The following is a 17,102-nucleotide window of genomic DNA, read 5'->3' on the forward strand; positions in this document are numbered from 1 at the left end:
GAGAGTAGGGTTCTGTGGTTTGAGCTTGAGGGTGAAGCTGGCGGAGCAGGAGGATGGGCGGTGAGTGAGCGGGGCCGGCGTCGCTCGGCAGGGGTCGCGTAGCTGTTGGACGTTTCCAGCCGTTTGAAAAGGGGCCCCCTACCCGGGCGCGGCCGGGGTGTGCGGGTTCTGAGCGGGGGGCTGTTGCGGGGCTTTTCCCTCGGCCGAGCGGTCTGGGGAAGGGCCTGCCCCGGTCACTGAGGCCCCTGGCTGGACCGCGCAGGGCTGCCCGGCCGTAGCTCTGGCTAGTCTCGACCCCCCGCCCGGCCACGAGGTGCGTCCCGCGAGGTGACAGCGCTAGGCGTCCGGCCTGGGCGAACTGCCGCTCCGGTGCCCGGGACCTTTTAAGGTCATTTGAGAGCACAAGGATGAAAAAGGATTAAAAAAGAATAAAAATACAAACCCAACCTCTGGAGTTAAAGTTAATTATTGTAATTGCTCTGGTCTCTCCTGAGTCACTTGCCATTTTTCAAACTCAGCAGCCCCAGTTTGCGAGCCTGTTTTCGTACTCCTTTTAAAGGTGTTTGGTGCGGTCATGGTATATACTTGCAGTATTTGACTCAGCTTGATCCGGCTTGAGTCATTTTACTGCGGCCATTTACTACTGCCGTTGAGCCCTGTCCACGCCTTTGGAGTGCTTGTATTTTGCCCGATTCTGGGTTTTCTTTCTGGCTGAGGAGGAATCATTTAGTTTGCAGATGAGGAGGTTCAAAAGTATAAAGAATGAGGACGGTAGATAGGAGTGAAGACTTAGGCAGCGTTAAGGAGCTTGGTTTAGCTTTAATGGATTAGGGGCAGATTGATATCTAGCATTATTATATATTATTATTCTCTTTTCTATTTCTTGCGCCTGAAACAACCTTCTCTCTGGCTTAACAAGCGTTTTCAACTGTCTTCTGAATAGCTCTCTACTCTTAACCTTGTTTTGGAAGGTTTCCCTAATCAGAGGAAACTGGGAGGAGCCGATTTCCTCTGCTTCCTTTTCTGTTGGCGGACTTGCGTACAGAGAGATGGGACCGAGGCTTATTGCCAGGAAGCAGTGTTTATTTGTGCCTGCACCGGCTCAGGATTCATATCCAACGGCTGAGCCGAGAGCGCAGGGGGGCGTAGCTTTATATACCCTTCATTAGTTGCCCCTTTACATTTTAGCCCCTTTGTCTTCCTTATGGGGTAACATACATTTGATTAGATGGTCTATGCTACAGAGTTACGCATGCGCACACAGATGCTGATGATTCCACGTTGCCTTCCCTTTGTTCTGGGGGGGCCCTAACCACATTTCCTCTGCCCTTTTCACACCCAGACTCAGAACAGTTAATGCTCTGCAGTCTTTCCTTAACCATTTATGCTAGGTACATTGCTGACTCTGGGCATGTCTGTTGTTTGTATCTGTAATGTGTATGTCCATTTCAGTGTTGTCTGTTTTAGTGTGCAGGTGATAGACTAGAGAACAAGACCTCTGTCTCCGTAGCATCCTGGGTATGTGAGCATTCAATAAGTACTTTCATGATAATGAGTTTTGTTTTGAACTTAAGAACATGCTTGCTTCTTCCTCTTTTTTTTTTTTTTTAAATTCATTGATGATTATACATTACTTTAAACAGCTTTGGGATGGGAAATAGGGTAAAGGGTGATTTTGAAATAATTCCTTTCAAAACCTGTATTTGTTCTTGAAGTCTAACTTTTCTTTCTTCCACTTGTAAACAGAGCAGTCTGAATGCCAGAATGGATAACCGTTTTGCCACAGCATTTGTAATCGCTTGTGTACTTAGCCTCATTTCAACCATCTACATGGCAGCCTCAATTGGCACAGACTTCTGGTATGAGTATCGAAGTCCAGTTCAAGAAAATTCCAGCGATTTGAACAAAAGCATCTGGAACGACTTTGCTAGTGATGAGGCAGATGAAAAGACTTATAATGATGCACTTTTTCGATACAATGGCACAGTGGGATTGTGGAGACGGTGTATCACTATACCCCAAAACACATACTGGTATAACCCACCAGGTATAGAAAGGCCAGGTATTTCTCTTATTTTCATCTTTGTCCCCTTTACTTATTCAGTAATAGAGAAAGTGATGTGATGATGGTCTCAGTTGTGTATAAGCAGGTTTGTGTGTTCTCCCCCACCCCCCAAAAAATAAGTCTTATGTGTCTCTTCTTGTCACCTTCTCTCCCCAACTTCCATGAATTACCATAGTACTCATTAGTATTGGCTGGATGAGTAACTGTTCTTATCTTGGGAAAACCATTTTAAGTTTTGTACTTATTTACCCACTCATTAAAATCTTTTTATTCTCCCATGTCTTGAGAAAATAATTGGAAAAGTACATTGGGAGATTTTAAATACTTGGTAAGTGGTAAAAGGACTAGTATTCAAATAACACATTAATTGATAATCCTTTTATATGTAGTTGTGTTTTAGTAGATACTAACATTTGCCTACTAAATCTTAGAGGATCTCATTTGACCAACTCTGTGTCTAAATCTGCATATTTGAGACTGTTTTACAATAATCTTGATAAAAATATAGGTTAAAAATATGTATTACAGAAGTCAAAAAAATTTAAGAAACTGCCTCTCAGGTTTATTTTGTAATAAGCATTCTTAACAGTTAAATTTTTTAATTTCCAGTTACTAATATGGAAGCTTTAGAGCTCTTTGTAAGGGGTAGCTTTATAGTTTTTTTTTTTTTCTATTTTTGATTACTTTTATTGACCTCTTGGTAGGAAGCACTGTATTCAAATCGCAGCACAACAGGCTTGAGTTACTATACCTCAGAAGGTTGATAGTTGTGATTTTATATGGAAGAAAGGAAGTAGTTTGGAAAGAGGTGAAAACTGGTTAAATTTTATTTAAAATGTTCAATTCTATTTGTGAGAGCATAGGAGCACTTGATATTTGAGTCTTAGCAATTATTTATCATTTAGTCAACAGATATTTGTTGTATACTTTCATGTTCCAGGGCCTAGGAGCTTGAAGTTCATAAGGGAGAGAAAAAAAAAAATCCCTACTCCTGGGAGCTAACATTCTAATAAGGGCTGACAGGCGATAAACAGAATAAATAATTATGTAGTAGAAGATAACATGTACTATGAAAAACAGCAAAATAAAGATGATTTGGAAATACATAAGGAAGGGGGCCTTGGTAGGCATTAGTTACATTATTCACTAGGCAGAATAGGCTTTAAGAAGATACCACTTGAGTAAGGATAATATAGGTAAGGGAGTTGACCATATGGGTCACTGTGGAGGTGGTGAGAATCATTTGGGTGGAAGGAACAACTACTGCAAAGGCCCTGTGGTGGGAGCATGCCTGAAATATTTACAAACTAGCAAAGAATTCCTTGGGCTGAAACAGAGTGGGGTACACTATCAGAGACTATCAGAGGCGTATTCTGATAGTGGAAGTGAGGCAAGTTGTGTGGGATTCTCTAGGCATGATGAGGACTTTAATTTTTACTCTGAGTGAGTTGGAGCCGTTGGAAGGGTTTGTGCAGAGGGAAGATAATCTGGTCATCTAGACGGATGTGTTGGAAACAGACAGGTGACTGGCAAAGACAGAAGCAAGGAGACTTAGGAGGCTGTTTTACCAGTTCAGATGAGAGATGATTAAGACTCAGATGGGGTGGTGGTACTGAGCAGTGCCTGGATTCTAGATATATTTTGAAGGTAGAGCCTCTCGGATTTCCTGCTGGAGTGCATGTGGGCAAGACTGATTAAAGTTTCTGCTCTGAGGAATGAGAAGGATGGAATTGTCATAATCTGAGATGAGGAACATGGCTGATGGAGTAAGTTTGGGGGAAAGTTTCTATTTATTTTAATCTTTGTCCCCTCCTTTTTCCTAGTCTTTTTACATATCTATTCTAATTGATTTTACTGCTCCTACTTTTTTTTTCTCTTCCTTGTACCCATGTTTTAAGCCTGCTACTGAGAACCATTCGTCCGTCCATTGGGCAGTGGAGAATCCTGTGTCACTCAGGGTCAAAGAGGTTGCTGTCTCCCCTGAGAATATTTTTCCATATCATTTTTTATTTCAGCAAATAACTAATGAAAGATTTTTGTTAAATGTTTAAAATTAAAACAAGCAATCATTGTTTTTCTTGTTCCAGAGTCACATGATATGGTCACAAAATGCATGAGTTTCACGCTAACTGAGCAGTTCATGGAGAAATTTGTTGATCCCGGAAACCACAATAGTGGAATTGATCTGCTTCGGACCTGTGAGTACTTTGAATTCTGCAAGACAACTGGGGAAAAAAGAAAATAATTTTATTTGCCTTTTGTTAAACTCTGATTTTGGAACAAGATGGCAGTGTACACTGTGTTAACTTGAAATAAGTTCTCCAACATTATCTTCCAAACTCTGTTCTGTTGATAACATATTTTCTAAGTTAGATACACACTTAACAAATTTCAGATATGAAGTTGAGCAGCTAATATGTTGGGAGACAAAATCCAGACTCTCCAAAAGATGTTATTAATGGGCCCATTTAAAGAGGAAATTTAGTAGGGAAAAATAATACATTTCTGTATTTGAGTTAAACACTTCATTTATCTGAGTTCAGATAAGGATATGTGAAAAAAGTTAACCACAAGCTTTATATATGTGAGTCAGCTAAGTGTCAGGCTTGCCAAAAGTGTTGGTCTAGTCTTAGGCAGTAGTAGCAAAAGTTCAGATGTCAAAACATTGAAAATATTTATTAGGAGTATTCTATTCATTGATGGTCAGGGTGCCTGGGAAATACTGTCTTCAGATTTGGACCTAGTTTCTAGGCTGTAGGCAGTCACTGGAACTTGCCTAGAAGAATGACCACATCATGAGAGGGAACATTGAATAAATAACAAATGCTTAGTTATGTATTGGGAATGCGAAGGAAGAAATTTATTACTAACAGAGTTTAAAGGGAAGTTAGAGAAAAGATTTCTCTGCAGTTCCAGAAAGGAAAACTAGCATTATAAAGGTAAAATTTGATTTGGAGTTGATACTACTCTGTTGCAATAATTAAAATAATATAAAAATATAAGGGATGCTTTGTAAAGTCATCAGCTTTTTCCCATGTTGTTAAAGGAATTTATGCTAATTAAAAGTGCCATTTATTGAGTGCCTGGTGTATACCAGATCCTTTGCTTTGTTCTTTATGTATATTGTTTTAACAAGTCTTTTATAATCACTAGTCATTTACTTAGTTTAGTCCTGCCTTGAGATCCTCTAAGGACTTAGATTTGTTTGTATGTAGAGCCAGAATGTTTTGCTTCAAATCTGGTTCTACCACTTACTGTGTTATCTTGTATAAGGTATTTATACTTCTTCAGTTTCCTCATTTGTAAAATGGAGATAATAGTATTAGTACCTACTTCTATTGGGAGGATTAATACACAAAACCTGTGTAGAACAGTGTATGACACATAGTAAGCCCTCACTAACACTTAACTGTTAGTGTCCTTTTACTTTTATCAGGACGAAGTTAGCATCATTTTAAACAATGTGCTTTAGGAGAAAAACCTCAATATTTTTTTTTTTTTTTTTCAGTTCAATGTGTCCTTGAAACTTCTTTAATATACATATAATAGTTTATAGCCCTTAATCCCCTATCCCTACTGTGACCCCCTCCCCACATTTCTGCAGAAAAATCAGCTGATAGTCTGATGGGGGGGTCCCTTATGTGTGATTCTTTGTTTATCTCTTACTGACTTTAGAATTCTCTCTTTGCTTCCACTTTTACCATTTTAATTACGATATGTCTTGGTGTGGGTTTCTTTTTATTTATTTTCTTTGGAACCCTCTGTGCTTCCTGTATGTGGATATCTGTTTCCTTCTTCAGGTTCAGGAAACGCTTAGTCATAATTTCATCAAATATGTTTTTGACTCCTTTCTTTCTTCTTCTTTTTTTTTTTTTTTGGAAAAGGGAAAAACCTCAATATTAAAGTACCTCTGACTTTTTGAGAAGAGTTCTCATTAGAATATGAAATAATTGTCATTGCGAGAAAACTGAAATTATGGTGACTTTTTTTTCCCTTTTTCTCTTTTTAAAAATCAGATCTTTGGCGTTGCCAGTTCCTTTTACCTTTTGTTAGTCTAGGTTTGATGTGCTTTGGAGCTTTGATTGGACTTTGTGCTTGTATTTGCCGGAGCTTATATCCCACCATTGCCACAGGCATTCTCCATCTTCTTGCAGGTGGGTCTTGTCATCATACTTAGTTTTATCTACTTCTTGTCTCCTTGGGGATCACATATTACTGCCCTGTCATGTTGCCTGGAAAGGTATTATCATGCTCTTATCTAGCTGTTTTGTTTTCTAAATTTTCCTCCAAGGTCTGTGTACACTGGGCTCAGTGAGTTGTTACGTTGCTGGAATTGAACTACTCCACCAGAAACTAGAGCTGCCTGAGAATGTGTCCGGTGAATTCGGATGGTCCTTCTGCCTGGCATGTGTCTCTGCTCCCTTACAGTTCATGGCTTCTGCTCTCTTCATCTGGGCTGCTCATACCAACCGGAAGGAGTACACCTTAATGAAGGCATATCGCGTGGCGTGAGTGGGAAGCTGCCCGCTCTACAACTGCCATCTTTATGATTTTTGATATTAATATTTCCCTTATCTCCCCCAGTTGCTTTTAATTTAACTTTTTTTGTGGATATACCATTTTATCCTGAAAACCCATTTTATTTATTCATACAGATGGTTGTTTCTTAATACCACTAAAACTTACATGGAACCTGTGAGTGATTCCATCTTTCAGACAAACTAATCTAGGTTCAGAGTCCAGACAGAAAAAAATGGGTAGACTCTTGGCATAAATTTGTGAAAGAAAATTAGTAGTAGAGGAGGTTGACCAAAACAAGTTATGCTGATGTCTGTTAGACTTTTCAGTAAAGTTACTGTATTTGTTCAACTGGAAACACTAATTTCTTTGGGAAACTTCTTTTTCATAGTCAAAACTTATATTCACTTTGCCGTAGTAGGTAGCCAGTCAGCCAGAGGTATTAGTGCTATTTTAAGGACTTAGGCTATCTAAAATAGGGAAATTATCTAAAATCTTTTCCCTAAATATTGGCATATAGGTTCATCTGAGGTGAAATATGGCAGTTGTTTATCTACACTGTGTCTGTTTACAAGAAAGGAAGTGTTTACATGGAATTTTAACTTCGTAAACTGCAAGAATTCCAGTTCAGCCAGGCAAGAGGATTAACCTTATTTTACTTTTTTTTTTTTTACACTCTCCTTAATATGTCAGTAGGATTTTCAATATCACCAAATCATTTTGGATTTTTGTTCCTTCCCTCCTCGCACACCAGGCTTATTAAAAGAGTGCTTTCTTTTTAACACTACGTTGGGGTCACAGTAAAATTCTCCAACTGCCATCTATTTATTTCACCTAAGTACCGTAAAGAAAGTTCCAACATAATGACCCTCTGGAGCTAGGAAAACTACCACAAGACTTAAAGCATTGGCTGGTCATTAACTTCCAGCTGTGGTCTTTATTTCTTGTGGTGAAATGAAGTGCCTTTCCTTGCCTAATCCCTCCCTGGTGTGTATCAACATGATTTAATGTCTTCTAATTCAGTCATTTTTTTATAAACATGTCTATAAACATTGAAGTTTAAAAAATCTTATTTATTTATTCCATTACTGTAGTACTTGACAGATTTTGAAAAAAAATGTAACTTAGTAATTTCTTACAAAATTCTAAATCTGTCTTTTTTTAAAAAATAAAAAATGAGAAGAGACTCAGAATTGTGTATAGTGTCTGAGTTGATTAAATCTCCATACTTTAGGATAAAGAAATACAGGATTCTGAATGAGGATTTCTGTGGAACATGTGTTGTTGGGTTATAGGCTTATCTTTATATCCAGTGTTTGGGTCTCTGTTTTACCTTCCAGAAAATGTGGGAACCTCTTAGGAACCTTTTAACCCCATTAGAAAATAAGAGACTCGTTATCTCATGTGTCAAAGTTTTAAAACGTGTTTTCAAAGTAATTTTGTGATGATTATGTATCATACTTAATGTGGCTGGTTTTTCATATAGTCATTTAATGGCTGTGGATGTTTATGTTCTACATTAATGAAGTAATCAAGTCACTTCTGACTTAACAATAAAGCCAGTATTACTCTGCAGCCCATTATTGCCTATGCCATGGCTGTCTACCTCTTCCTAATTCTTGAAGTTTCATTGCCTTTTACCACCTTTTGTGGAAGGTAGAAAAGTTAAGTGAACAAATCCAACACACTTTTGGGAATGGGATTTTTAAATTATTGACCAACGTGACATTTTTGTTATTTATTTTTTTTTGTCTTTTTAGGGCTACACCCACGGCATATGGAGGTTACCAGGCTCGGGGTCGAATCAGAGGTGTAGCCACTGGCCTACACCACAGCCACAGCAATGCCGGATCCTTAACTCACTGAGCGAGGCCAGGGATCAAACCTGTGTCCTCACAGATCCTAGTTAGATTCGTTTCTGCTGAGCCACAACAGGAACTCCAACATTTTTGGATTTGAATGTTATTAATTTTAAATGGTGTCCCTGTCTCTTGTTACCCTAGAGTTATCTGTGATTGTCACTCTAACTCCTGTCTTTAATGTGTACCAAGAAAGCTCAGTCAGAATCAGACTTGTCAGCCTCAGGAGTAGCATCTTTAAATATGGAAAGCTAACCTGGTGCTGTATATGTGTTGTAGTTTAAGCACATTTCAGAGTAGCTGAGGTCATTCTCTCCTGCAAAGCCTTTTTTCTTTGAAATATGTAGGCCCAGATTGTTTTATTTGATGTGTAAATATTACAGTTTTACAGATGTCTAATGATTCTATTCAGATGGAACCATATGAAGTTACTGATATTTGACTCTTTTTATTTTTGCTTCACCCATGGCGTATGGAAGTTCCTGTGCCAGGGATTGAACCCGAGCCACAGCAGCAACCCAAGCTACTGCAGTGATAACGCTGGATCCTTAATCTGCTGCACAAGACAATTCCAATGACTTGACCATTTTTGATTAAAATAATACATAAAATCAGTGGCAAGTAAAATCCCGTTAATCTCTTCATCTACTCTTTGAAAGCAACCAAGTTAAAAAAAAATAATTTTCACATTTTTGGGAACATGAGTTGTGGCAATTTAAGAAACATGTTTTAAAATCTTAATTTCATGGTCCCTGATGTCATTACATGATGTGAATAAATGCCTTATATATCCTTTTTAGCAAAACTCATTTCAGAAAATTTCTTAGGGGTAGCCATAAACACAGCAAGAGTTGACAAAATAAGAGGCAGAGGAGTTCCCATAGTGGCTCAGTGGTTAACAAACCCGACTAGCATCCATTAGGATGTGGGTTTGATTCCCCACCCCGCTCAGTGGATTAAGGATCCAGTGTTGCCATGAGCTGTTTTATAGGTCCCAGACCCAGTGGATCTGGCATTGCTGTGGCTCTAGCATAGACAGGTGGCTACAGCTCCTATTGGACCCTTGTAGCCTGGGAACCTCCACATGCTGTGGGTGTGGCCCTAAAAAGCCAAAAAAAATAAAAAAAATAATAAAAGAGACAGAATCTATTTGTTCAGTTAATGCAGTGTGCCTACTATCTAGGTCATGCTACACTAGGGTTTCAAGAATTTAATAATGTATGTGGCTAGAGTTGACAAGTGACAGATGAGCTGATATGGTGACCCCTGTGAGAAGAACGAGATGACCATACAACAAATCAATGCAGAATTTGCTTTTTTTCTATTCCTAAAACACTGCCAAATTTCATACTAGCACTGTTAAAACTTATATAGTATAGATCCAGTCATCTTCAATTGACAAAAATAGTGTGAGGGCATTTAAAAATTTAATCCTTATGTAAGCATTCACCATAAATGAAAATGACCTGTTGAATTAACTTGATTTTGCCAGTTTAAACACTTTGAAAAGTTTCCCAGCAGCTAAAGGAGCAGGTAATAGATGAAGTTCTGAAGATGCAAATTGTTATTTCACAGGCTATACCCAGATCTGTCCTGGCACAGATGGATGGGGTCTCTTGTCCTTTCAGCCCTCTACTCATAAGGGAGTATGATTCATACTTTGAAAAGAGAAAAAACAAGGAAATACATCTAGATATAGGAATTATTCTGCTCATCAGATGTTCTAAAATACTATTATAGTGAGAAATATATTTACCTCGGATTAAACTGTATGGTAAATGCTGGTGTCCTGCAAGTTCTAAATTGCAAAAAGAGTAAATTAGAATAATTATTTGCTCTGTAGAAGAAGAGTCATTTAAATCCTCTTCAATGTTAAAATTTCTGTTAGCAAAATAAATGCATTACTTGACATATTAATGTTTGCATACTTTGAGGAAACGTCTGTAAAGGAAGGCCCAATTTATATTACTTTCTATTTCTGCAGAATTTTTTAAATTGAAATGTGGTTGATTTACAATGTGTTAGTTTCAGGTGTATACTAAAGTGATTCAGTTATATATGTATATATATTTTTTCAGATTCTTTCCCTTTGTAGGTTATTGCAAAATATCGAATATAGTTCCCTGTTCTGTGCAGCTGGTCCTTGTTGGTTATCTGTTTTATGTATAGTAGTGTGGATATGTTAATCCTAACCTAGTTTATTCTCCCCCACCCCCACCCAGAGTCCCCTTTGGTAACCAAAAATTTGTTTTCTGTGTGAGTCTGTTTCTGTTTGGTATACATTCATTTATATCATTTTTGGGCAGACTTTTTAAAAGATGAAATAAGGAGAGAGATAATTCTCTTTCTGTTTTGTCTTCACCTTTTAAAATATCTGAGTTACGGGGTACTGCACACTTTTCATCTTCTGACTCAGTGTCTCAGGATGTGAACTTTACCTCAACTCTCCTATAGTTGTCTAGCTTCTATTCTTGTTTTTTCTCTGCTCAGCTTATATGGTCATTGGGATGTTCATAAGCAGCTTTGAGTCTCTTGTTCTCATATTCTCCCTTCCTTCATAGTCCATGGTCTTATTCTCTCAGCAAGACTGTGCTATCCAGTTTTCTTATCCTCAATCTCAAGATTCCAAGGAGGGTCGCTCAAAACTATTAAACCATTCCTTTTAAGAAATTACTGTTTGACTTTAGCTGCTTGGTGATTAACCACCTCTGACTTGATTTTTTTTTTTTTTTAACCCCATAGCACACATTGTTGGATGCCTGTATTCTTCCTCAACTTCCATGCATTGAGTTTATGTTCTCCTTAAGGAGGCAATATTGAAACGAACTCTTCCAGTCTCTCCAGCACTTACATGCTTCTCCCTACAAAAGAAAAAAAAAAAAGTATATTTTCTGGAGAGATTGCTAGGAGCATGGCATCCACGAAAAGCAGCAACATGTATGGTGGTTAAATATCCAGGTCAGGAGACAAAAATACTAAATCTGTAATCCCAGGCCTGTCACTTAGCTTTTCTAAGTCCTATTTTTTCCATCTGTGAAATGCTATGATTACCATACCTGCCTCACAAGTTGTAATGAGGATTATGTAAATTGCTTAGCATGAAGTAGCCACTCAAAAATGCTTATGAAAAATAAATAAATAAAAGGAGTTCCCATCATGGCTCAGTGGTTAACGAACCCAGTTAGTATCCATGAGGACACGGGTTCAATCCCTGGCCTTGCTCTGTGGGTTAAGGATCCAGTGTCGCTGTGGCTGTGATGTAGGCCAGCACCTATAGCTCCGATTCAGCCCCTAGCCTGGGAACCTCCGTATGCTCAGATGTGGCCCTAAAGACGAAAAAAAAAAAAAAACTTATGACTGGCTGCATTAAGAGTAGATGGGGTTACCCACAGTGGTCTGGTCACACACTACAGGGTGGTTCTTAGCCTACCTTGCACATTGAAATTTTCTGGAGAACTTTAAAAAATACTTGTGCCCTAGAGCTTCTGATTTAGTTGGTCTGGGGTGTGACCACGTTGTTACGATTTTTTAAACCTTTTCAAGTGAGTCCAGTGGATAGCTGTATTTGAAAACTGTATTTTGAGGCTATAAATAGGATTTGAAAAGCAATAAATAGGATTCTCTCAGCAGATTGTTAGAAAGAGACAGAGGGCTATGTAGAGTAAATAGACCTGGCATGGTGCCTGTCTTCTAGAAGCTATTTCTTTCCTGTGCTTTCAAGAACTCTTCTGCTGATGCCTGGCTCTTTGAGATGCATCCCCATTCATCACACCACTGCTGGCTGGAGACATCTGAAAAGTCGGTCTGCACACCCAAGGCACTCAAGTGGCTGGCCCTAAGGTTCAGATTTGGGAGGAGGTAATAGGAAGCCTCATTTGTTTTGGCTTCAACTCCAAATTACTTTCTTTAATTTAGTACTTTCAGGGACTCTGTAGTGTGGGGTGATTGGACCTCCATAAAGAAAGTGAATACTTGATCCTTTGTGCTTATCAGTTCATTGCATTCCTTCTCTTTTGATTAGAACTGGAAAGGACAGAGGTAGGAGTGAATGACATTAACATCTGCACGAGGCGGAAATGCTTGAGAATGGACATATAAAACAAGAATGAAATAGTATTTGCCTTGATAGGTTGTTGTGAGGGTTCAGTACAAAGGTACATGAATCCTGGACCATAGGAGCTCTGATATGTTAGGTTTTATTTGGAGACCAGTGCAGCACAAGGGGAGGAGTCAGCATTTGCTGGGCCTGTGTGGTAAGGCTGTGGTTTGTGCAGGAGTTAGGGCTGCTGTGGCTTGTCCTGTGGCTGCACTCCAGCAGGGATTAGGACTGGAGCTGTGCTACATTATCAGGGAGAGTCTAGTTTCCAGTTAAGGTTCATTTCAAAATAAACAGTGCAGACATGTTCTTTAACCAATCTTTCATCTCAAGGTGGAAGCATTTTTTTTTAATTGTGTTTTTATACTTTCTCCCAAATAGATCTGCACCAGTGTGGAATTTCTGTTCTTTCAATGATTTTTCTAAGGATGGGTTGGTGATTTAAGATTAGCTCTATTAAAAATCTGTCTTTATCTTGTTTAAATTGGATCCAGGTCCACAGAGGGAATAGGAGAAACTTGGATTCCTGTGGTTTGTTCTCAGGCTCCTGAAATGAACTATTACCACATGTAATACGATTTGGTTTGGATGATTCATCTTAAGTGCTGAGGGTGACGGTGGATTTCAGGGACGCACACCATAGGGTCAATCACTGGGTATTATTCATGAGCACTCATAGTAAGTTGCAGAGTAGCACGCTTCTGGCCCTCTTCTTAAAAGGGCATTCAAAGGTATGAAAGATGAGAAATTATCTAAATATCTAGAAAGAGTTCTAAGGATTTATTTAAGGGCAGCAGAATCCAATTTTATTGACAGAACTATCCAACATCACCTTTGGCAGTGGTCTCCCTCTCTCCCCACGTGAAGTAAGATGACTGAAGAAAGGAAAGGGAGGGAAAGGCCTTGAGTCTTTGGAGCGTTCTGTGACCTCTCCCCCCCCCCACCATAGAAGGTAGGCAGGGACTTCCCCAGGTCCGTGATTTCCTTCTAGGTGAAGAGGTAGAGCTACACTCTAGTTAACTCAGGACTTTCACATCTCAGTCACGGCTTTGGATTTAGACATATTTGCTTGTAATCCCAGCTCTTCTTTTTACTACTTGGGAAACTTTGGGAAAATTTTATTACTTCTTAGATCTCAATGGAATAATAACCCACTTTTCATGTTTGTTGTGAAGCGTAAATAATATAGTACATGCAAAACAGCCCAGTGTCCAGTGCATCTTAAGCTTTCAATAAATGGTAATAATTATCTGCAGATGATTTCAGATCTCCAGCCTTGCCTTTTCCCCTGTGCTTTAGGGCTGAATTTCTGTCTTCAAGACAGTTCCATTTGAGTATTTTCATGCTACCTAAAACTTACTATGTTTAGATTTGAACTCATCTTCCTTCTCATCATTTTTCTAATTCCCATGTTCTTTATGTTTCTCCCATTAGCTACACTTTCAGTGGCAATGTCATCTTTGATACCTCCTTTGCCTTTATTAGGAGCAAGTACAGTTTTTTTTTGTTTTTTTTTTTGTTATTATTGTTGTTGTTGTTGTTGCTATTTCTTGGACCGCTCCCGCGGCATATGGAGGTTCCCAGGCTAGGGGTTGAATCGGAGCTGTAGCCACTGGCCTACGCCAGAGCCACAGCAACGCGGCATCCGAGCCGCGTCTGCAACCTACACCACAGCTCACGGCAACGCCGGATCGCTAACCCACTGAGCAAGGGCAGGGATCGAACCTGCAACCTCATGGTTCCTAGTCGGATTCGTTAACCACTGCGCCACAACGGGAACTGCACAAGTACAGTTTTGTGTGGCTACCCAAGTTGTCCTATGACCTCGGGGCTATGGGTGGCCCATGCACATTGCTGCGTTTCTCTAATATATAGCACAAAATGAACCTTTCACCACAGAAAAGAAAATCATGGGCATCATCCTTTTGAGCGATTAAAATCTCTATTAAGGGCCACTTGGGGAGTTTCTCAGAGACTTCCCCTTTGCAGGCTTTCAGACTGCGGTTCTTATAACATGTGAAATCAATGTCTCTCCTTCAGTGATCTGTTTACCACTGCCCGGTAAGTGCCTGGCTTCCTGGCAGGCTGATTCCTCTCTGTTTGGGGTCATAGTAATCTCAGGTTGTTCAGGAGTTCTCTTTTACTAGCACCCCAGGTCAGCCCCTTCTGCAGGGAAGATATTTAGTCACCAGGAAACAAGAATAGCTAAGGGGATACCTGGATGGTTGGAATGCAGGTCTCTCCCACCTCAACCTGGGGTCTTGCCACTTTTCCCTTCTGCCCCATCTGGCCAAGCCCTTGCAGCTTTTAACTTTTCAAGGGTGAGTCAGGAATTCTTCCATATGTTTCTCAAGTCCAGGGTGCATAGGTCAGACCTTCTTAGTAAAGCCCCTTTTGGATGACTAAACAGAGTGAGGGGGAGGCAAGCCCTATCCACCATACTGTGTGGGACTAGGGGAAAACCCAGAGCCCTCCGCATATCCCTCCAGAAATGTCTGTCTCTTAATTCTCCAAATTCTGGGTAGATTCCCCAAGGCACTTAGAGACCCTGGAGGGGAATGATGAGCTAAAAGTCACAAGATCTGTTTTTAGAGCACCCCCCTGAAAATCCTGCAGGAGGTCTAACATATATGGGGTCCACATCCACAGTGTGGAGCTTCTCATACAACTAAACTGAGGTAACAAGATAATTAGAGTTAAGTTCTATTAAACACTATTAAATTATAATAATTTGGGGAGTTCCCTTGAGGCTCAGTGGATTAAGGATCAAGGATAGTCCCTGCTGTGGCTCAGGTTTGATCCCTGGCCCAGGAATTTTGTATGTCTTGGGTGCTGCTAAAAGAAAAAAAAAAATTGTCATAATTTTTTTTTTTTAGGCCCGCATCCATGGCATATGGAGGTTCCCAGGCTAGGGGTCGAATTGGAGCTACAGCTGCCAGCCTGCATCACAACCACAGCAACACGGGATCCAAGCCTAATCTGTGATCTACACCACAGCTCACAGCAATGCTGAATCTTTAACTCACTGAGCAAGGCCAGGGATTGAACCTGCAACCACATTGTTCCTAGTCAGATTCATTTCTGCTGTGCCACAAGGGGAACTTCAAAAAATTGTAACAATTTTTAACATCTTCTTTCCTTGGACTATTTAAAACTCAGCAGAAATCTTGTCTGACTTAGCTCATAATACACAGTGCTTAGTACATTGCCTAGTTTATAATAAAATGCTCAATAAGTATTTACTGAATTATACATAAGTGAATTTCATACCGTTCTTAAAATATATGAACTAATCTTGTAAGTCTGGTTACCCATAATACTCATTTTTCAGATGTGAGTACACAGATGTACACACAATTATGAAATTTTGACTCATTGTTGCCTCCCATCAGTCCTCAAATGAGAGTTATGTTTTTGATGTATATTTCCTCAGAAGGAGAGTAAAAAAAATCCATCTCAAAAATTAGTATTTCATCTAAGTAGGACTATGTATTTAATATGATTAGTTAAATGGAAGAAAAAATTGAGAGGGAGAAGCATTGTGAAGAATGAAGTTCTATTTAGTCAGTATTAGTCATTTATGTTAGTCAATTTATATTAGTCAAATATATTTAATATTTGTCAATTTATATACTATAAATAGCCTATACATATCATTTTCTTTCTTTTTCTGGCTTTGCCTGCAACATGCAGAAGTTCCCAGGCCGGGGACTGAATCCCCATCACATCAGTGACAATGCCAGATCCTTAACCTGCTGAGCCACCAGGGAACTCCTTTCTTTCATTTTTTTAATGTCCTGCATTAGATACATTTCTAAGGAGAAGGTTGTGTCTGTGTAATTCTTTTTACTCTGTGCCACTCTTTTATTTCCCACATTAAGAGGATGTAACTTCAGTACATCCCTGATGATGACAGGAAGAGAGATGACCTACTTTATGGGAGGGGATGAGGAGGAGCTAGTGGAGAGCAGAACAAAGGAGGACAACCCTCAGGTGCTAAGGAAATTATGCCAAAGTTGTCATCTCTTTGGTATTCATTGCTTGCCTGTGCAAGAATTCTTGTCATGAGAAATTTCAGCCTTACCTTGTTTCTTATGGCAATTTGAGACTAAGAGAGCACTCAGGTGATGTGTTCGTTGGAGAATCACACTGCAGCTCAGCCAGTATAACACTGAGAAGATAACTTGTTTCAGGGCCCTTCTCCCTCCCAGGTCTGGCGCTGATTCTTCCCGAGCTGCCTGGCATTCTCAGGCTGCCCCTAGCCTTCCAGGAACCACTTTTAGGGCATAATCTGGCCTTTGGTATGTGAAAGTAATTGCTTCTACAATTGTGCTTCATTCCTCTGGGCTGTTTTGTGCTGAATAGCTGGTCAAATAGTGGTTGAATTGATTTATGCTACTGATATCAAGTCACACCTTTCAGGTAAGTTATTCCCATTTTAACACCTTGATTTTCAAGATCTTAATCCCAATTTTTTGCTTCCTGTCCTTCTTCCTTCCTGCCTTTCTCTCTTTTTCTTTCTCTCTCTTTCTTTCTTTTCTTTCTCTCTTTCCTTCTCTCTCTC

At 39.5% G+C, this 17,102-nt stretch overlaps 1 protein-coding gene across 7 annotated transcripts; it reads left to right on the forward strand.

The window, feature by feature from the left end:
* Nucleotides 1-10: 10 nt before the first annotated feature.
* Nucleotides 11-7,776, forward strand: CLDND1 (claudin domain containing 1). Of its 7 annotated transcripts, none has more exons than XM_084986557.1 (6): nt 22-60; nt 1,453-1,518; nt 1,747-2,062; nt 4,153-4,263; nt 6,082-6,219; nt 6,357-7,776. In XM_084986557.1, exons 3-6 carry the CDS (start codon nt 1,765-1,767, stop codon nt 6,575-6,577), a joined length of 768 nt encoding a protein of 255 aa, XP_084842683.1. In that variant the 5' UTR covers nt 22-60; nt 1,453-1,518; nt 1,747-1,764; the 3' UTR covers nt 6,578-7,776.
* Nucleotides 7,777-17,102: the final 9,326 nt, after the last annotated feature.

The sequence above is a fragment of the Sus scrofa genome, chromosome 13 (genome assembly GCF_054392235.1).
Source record: "Sus scrofa isolate SSC_HxYL_T2T_F1_AM1 chromosome 13, Sscrofa_HxYL_maternal_Yorkshire_Landrace_v2.0, whole genome shotgun sequence".
Classification (NCBI taxonomy): Eukaryota; Metazoa; Chordata; class Mammalia; order Artiodactyla; family Suidae; genus Sus; species Sus scrofa.

Bases quoted from the DNA above. Each gene is read 5' to 3' on its own strand.
- CLDND1 (XM_005670262.4), top strand. The intron at 4,264-6,081 runs GTGAGTACTTTG...TTTAAAAATCAG, and splicing joins AATTGATCTGCTTCGGACCT to ATCTTTGGCGTTGCCAGTTC. The intron at 6,220-6,356 runs GTGGGTCTTGTC...TTTTCCTCCAAG, and splicing joins CATTCTCCATCTTCTTGCAG to GTCTGTGTACACTGGGCTCA.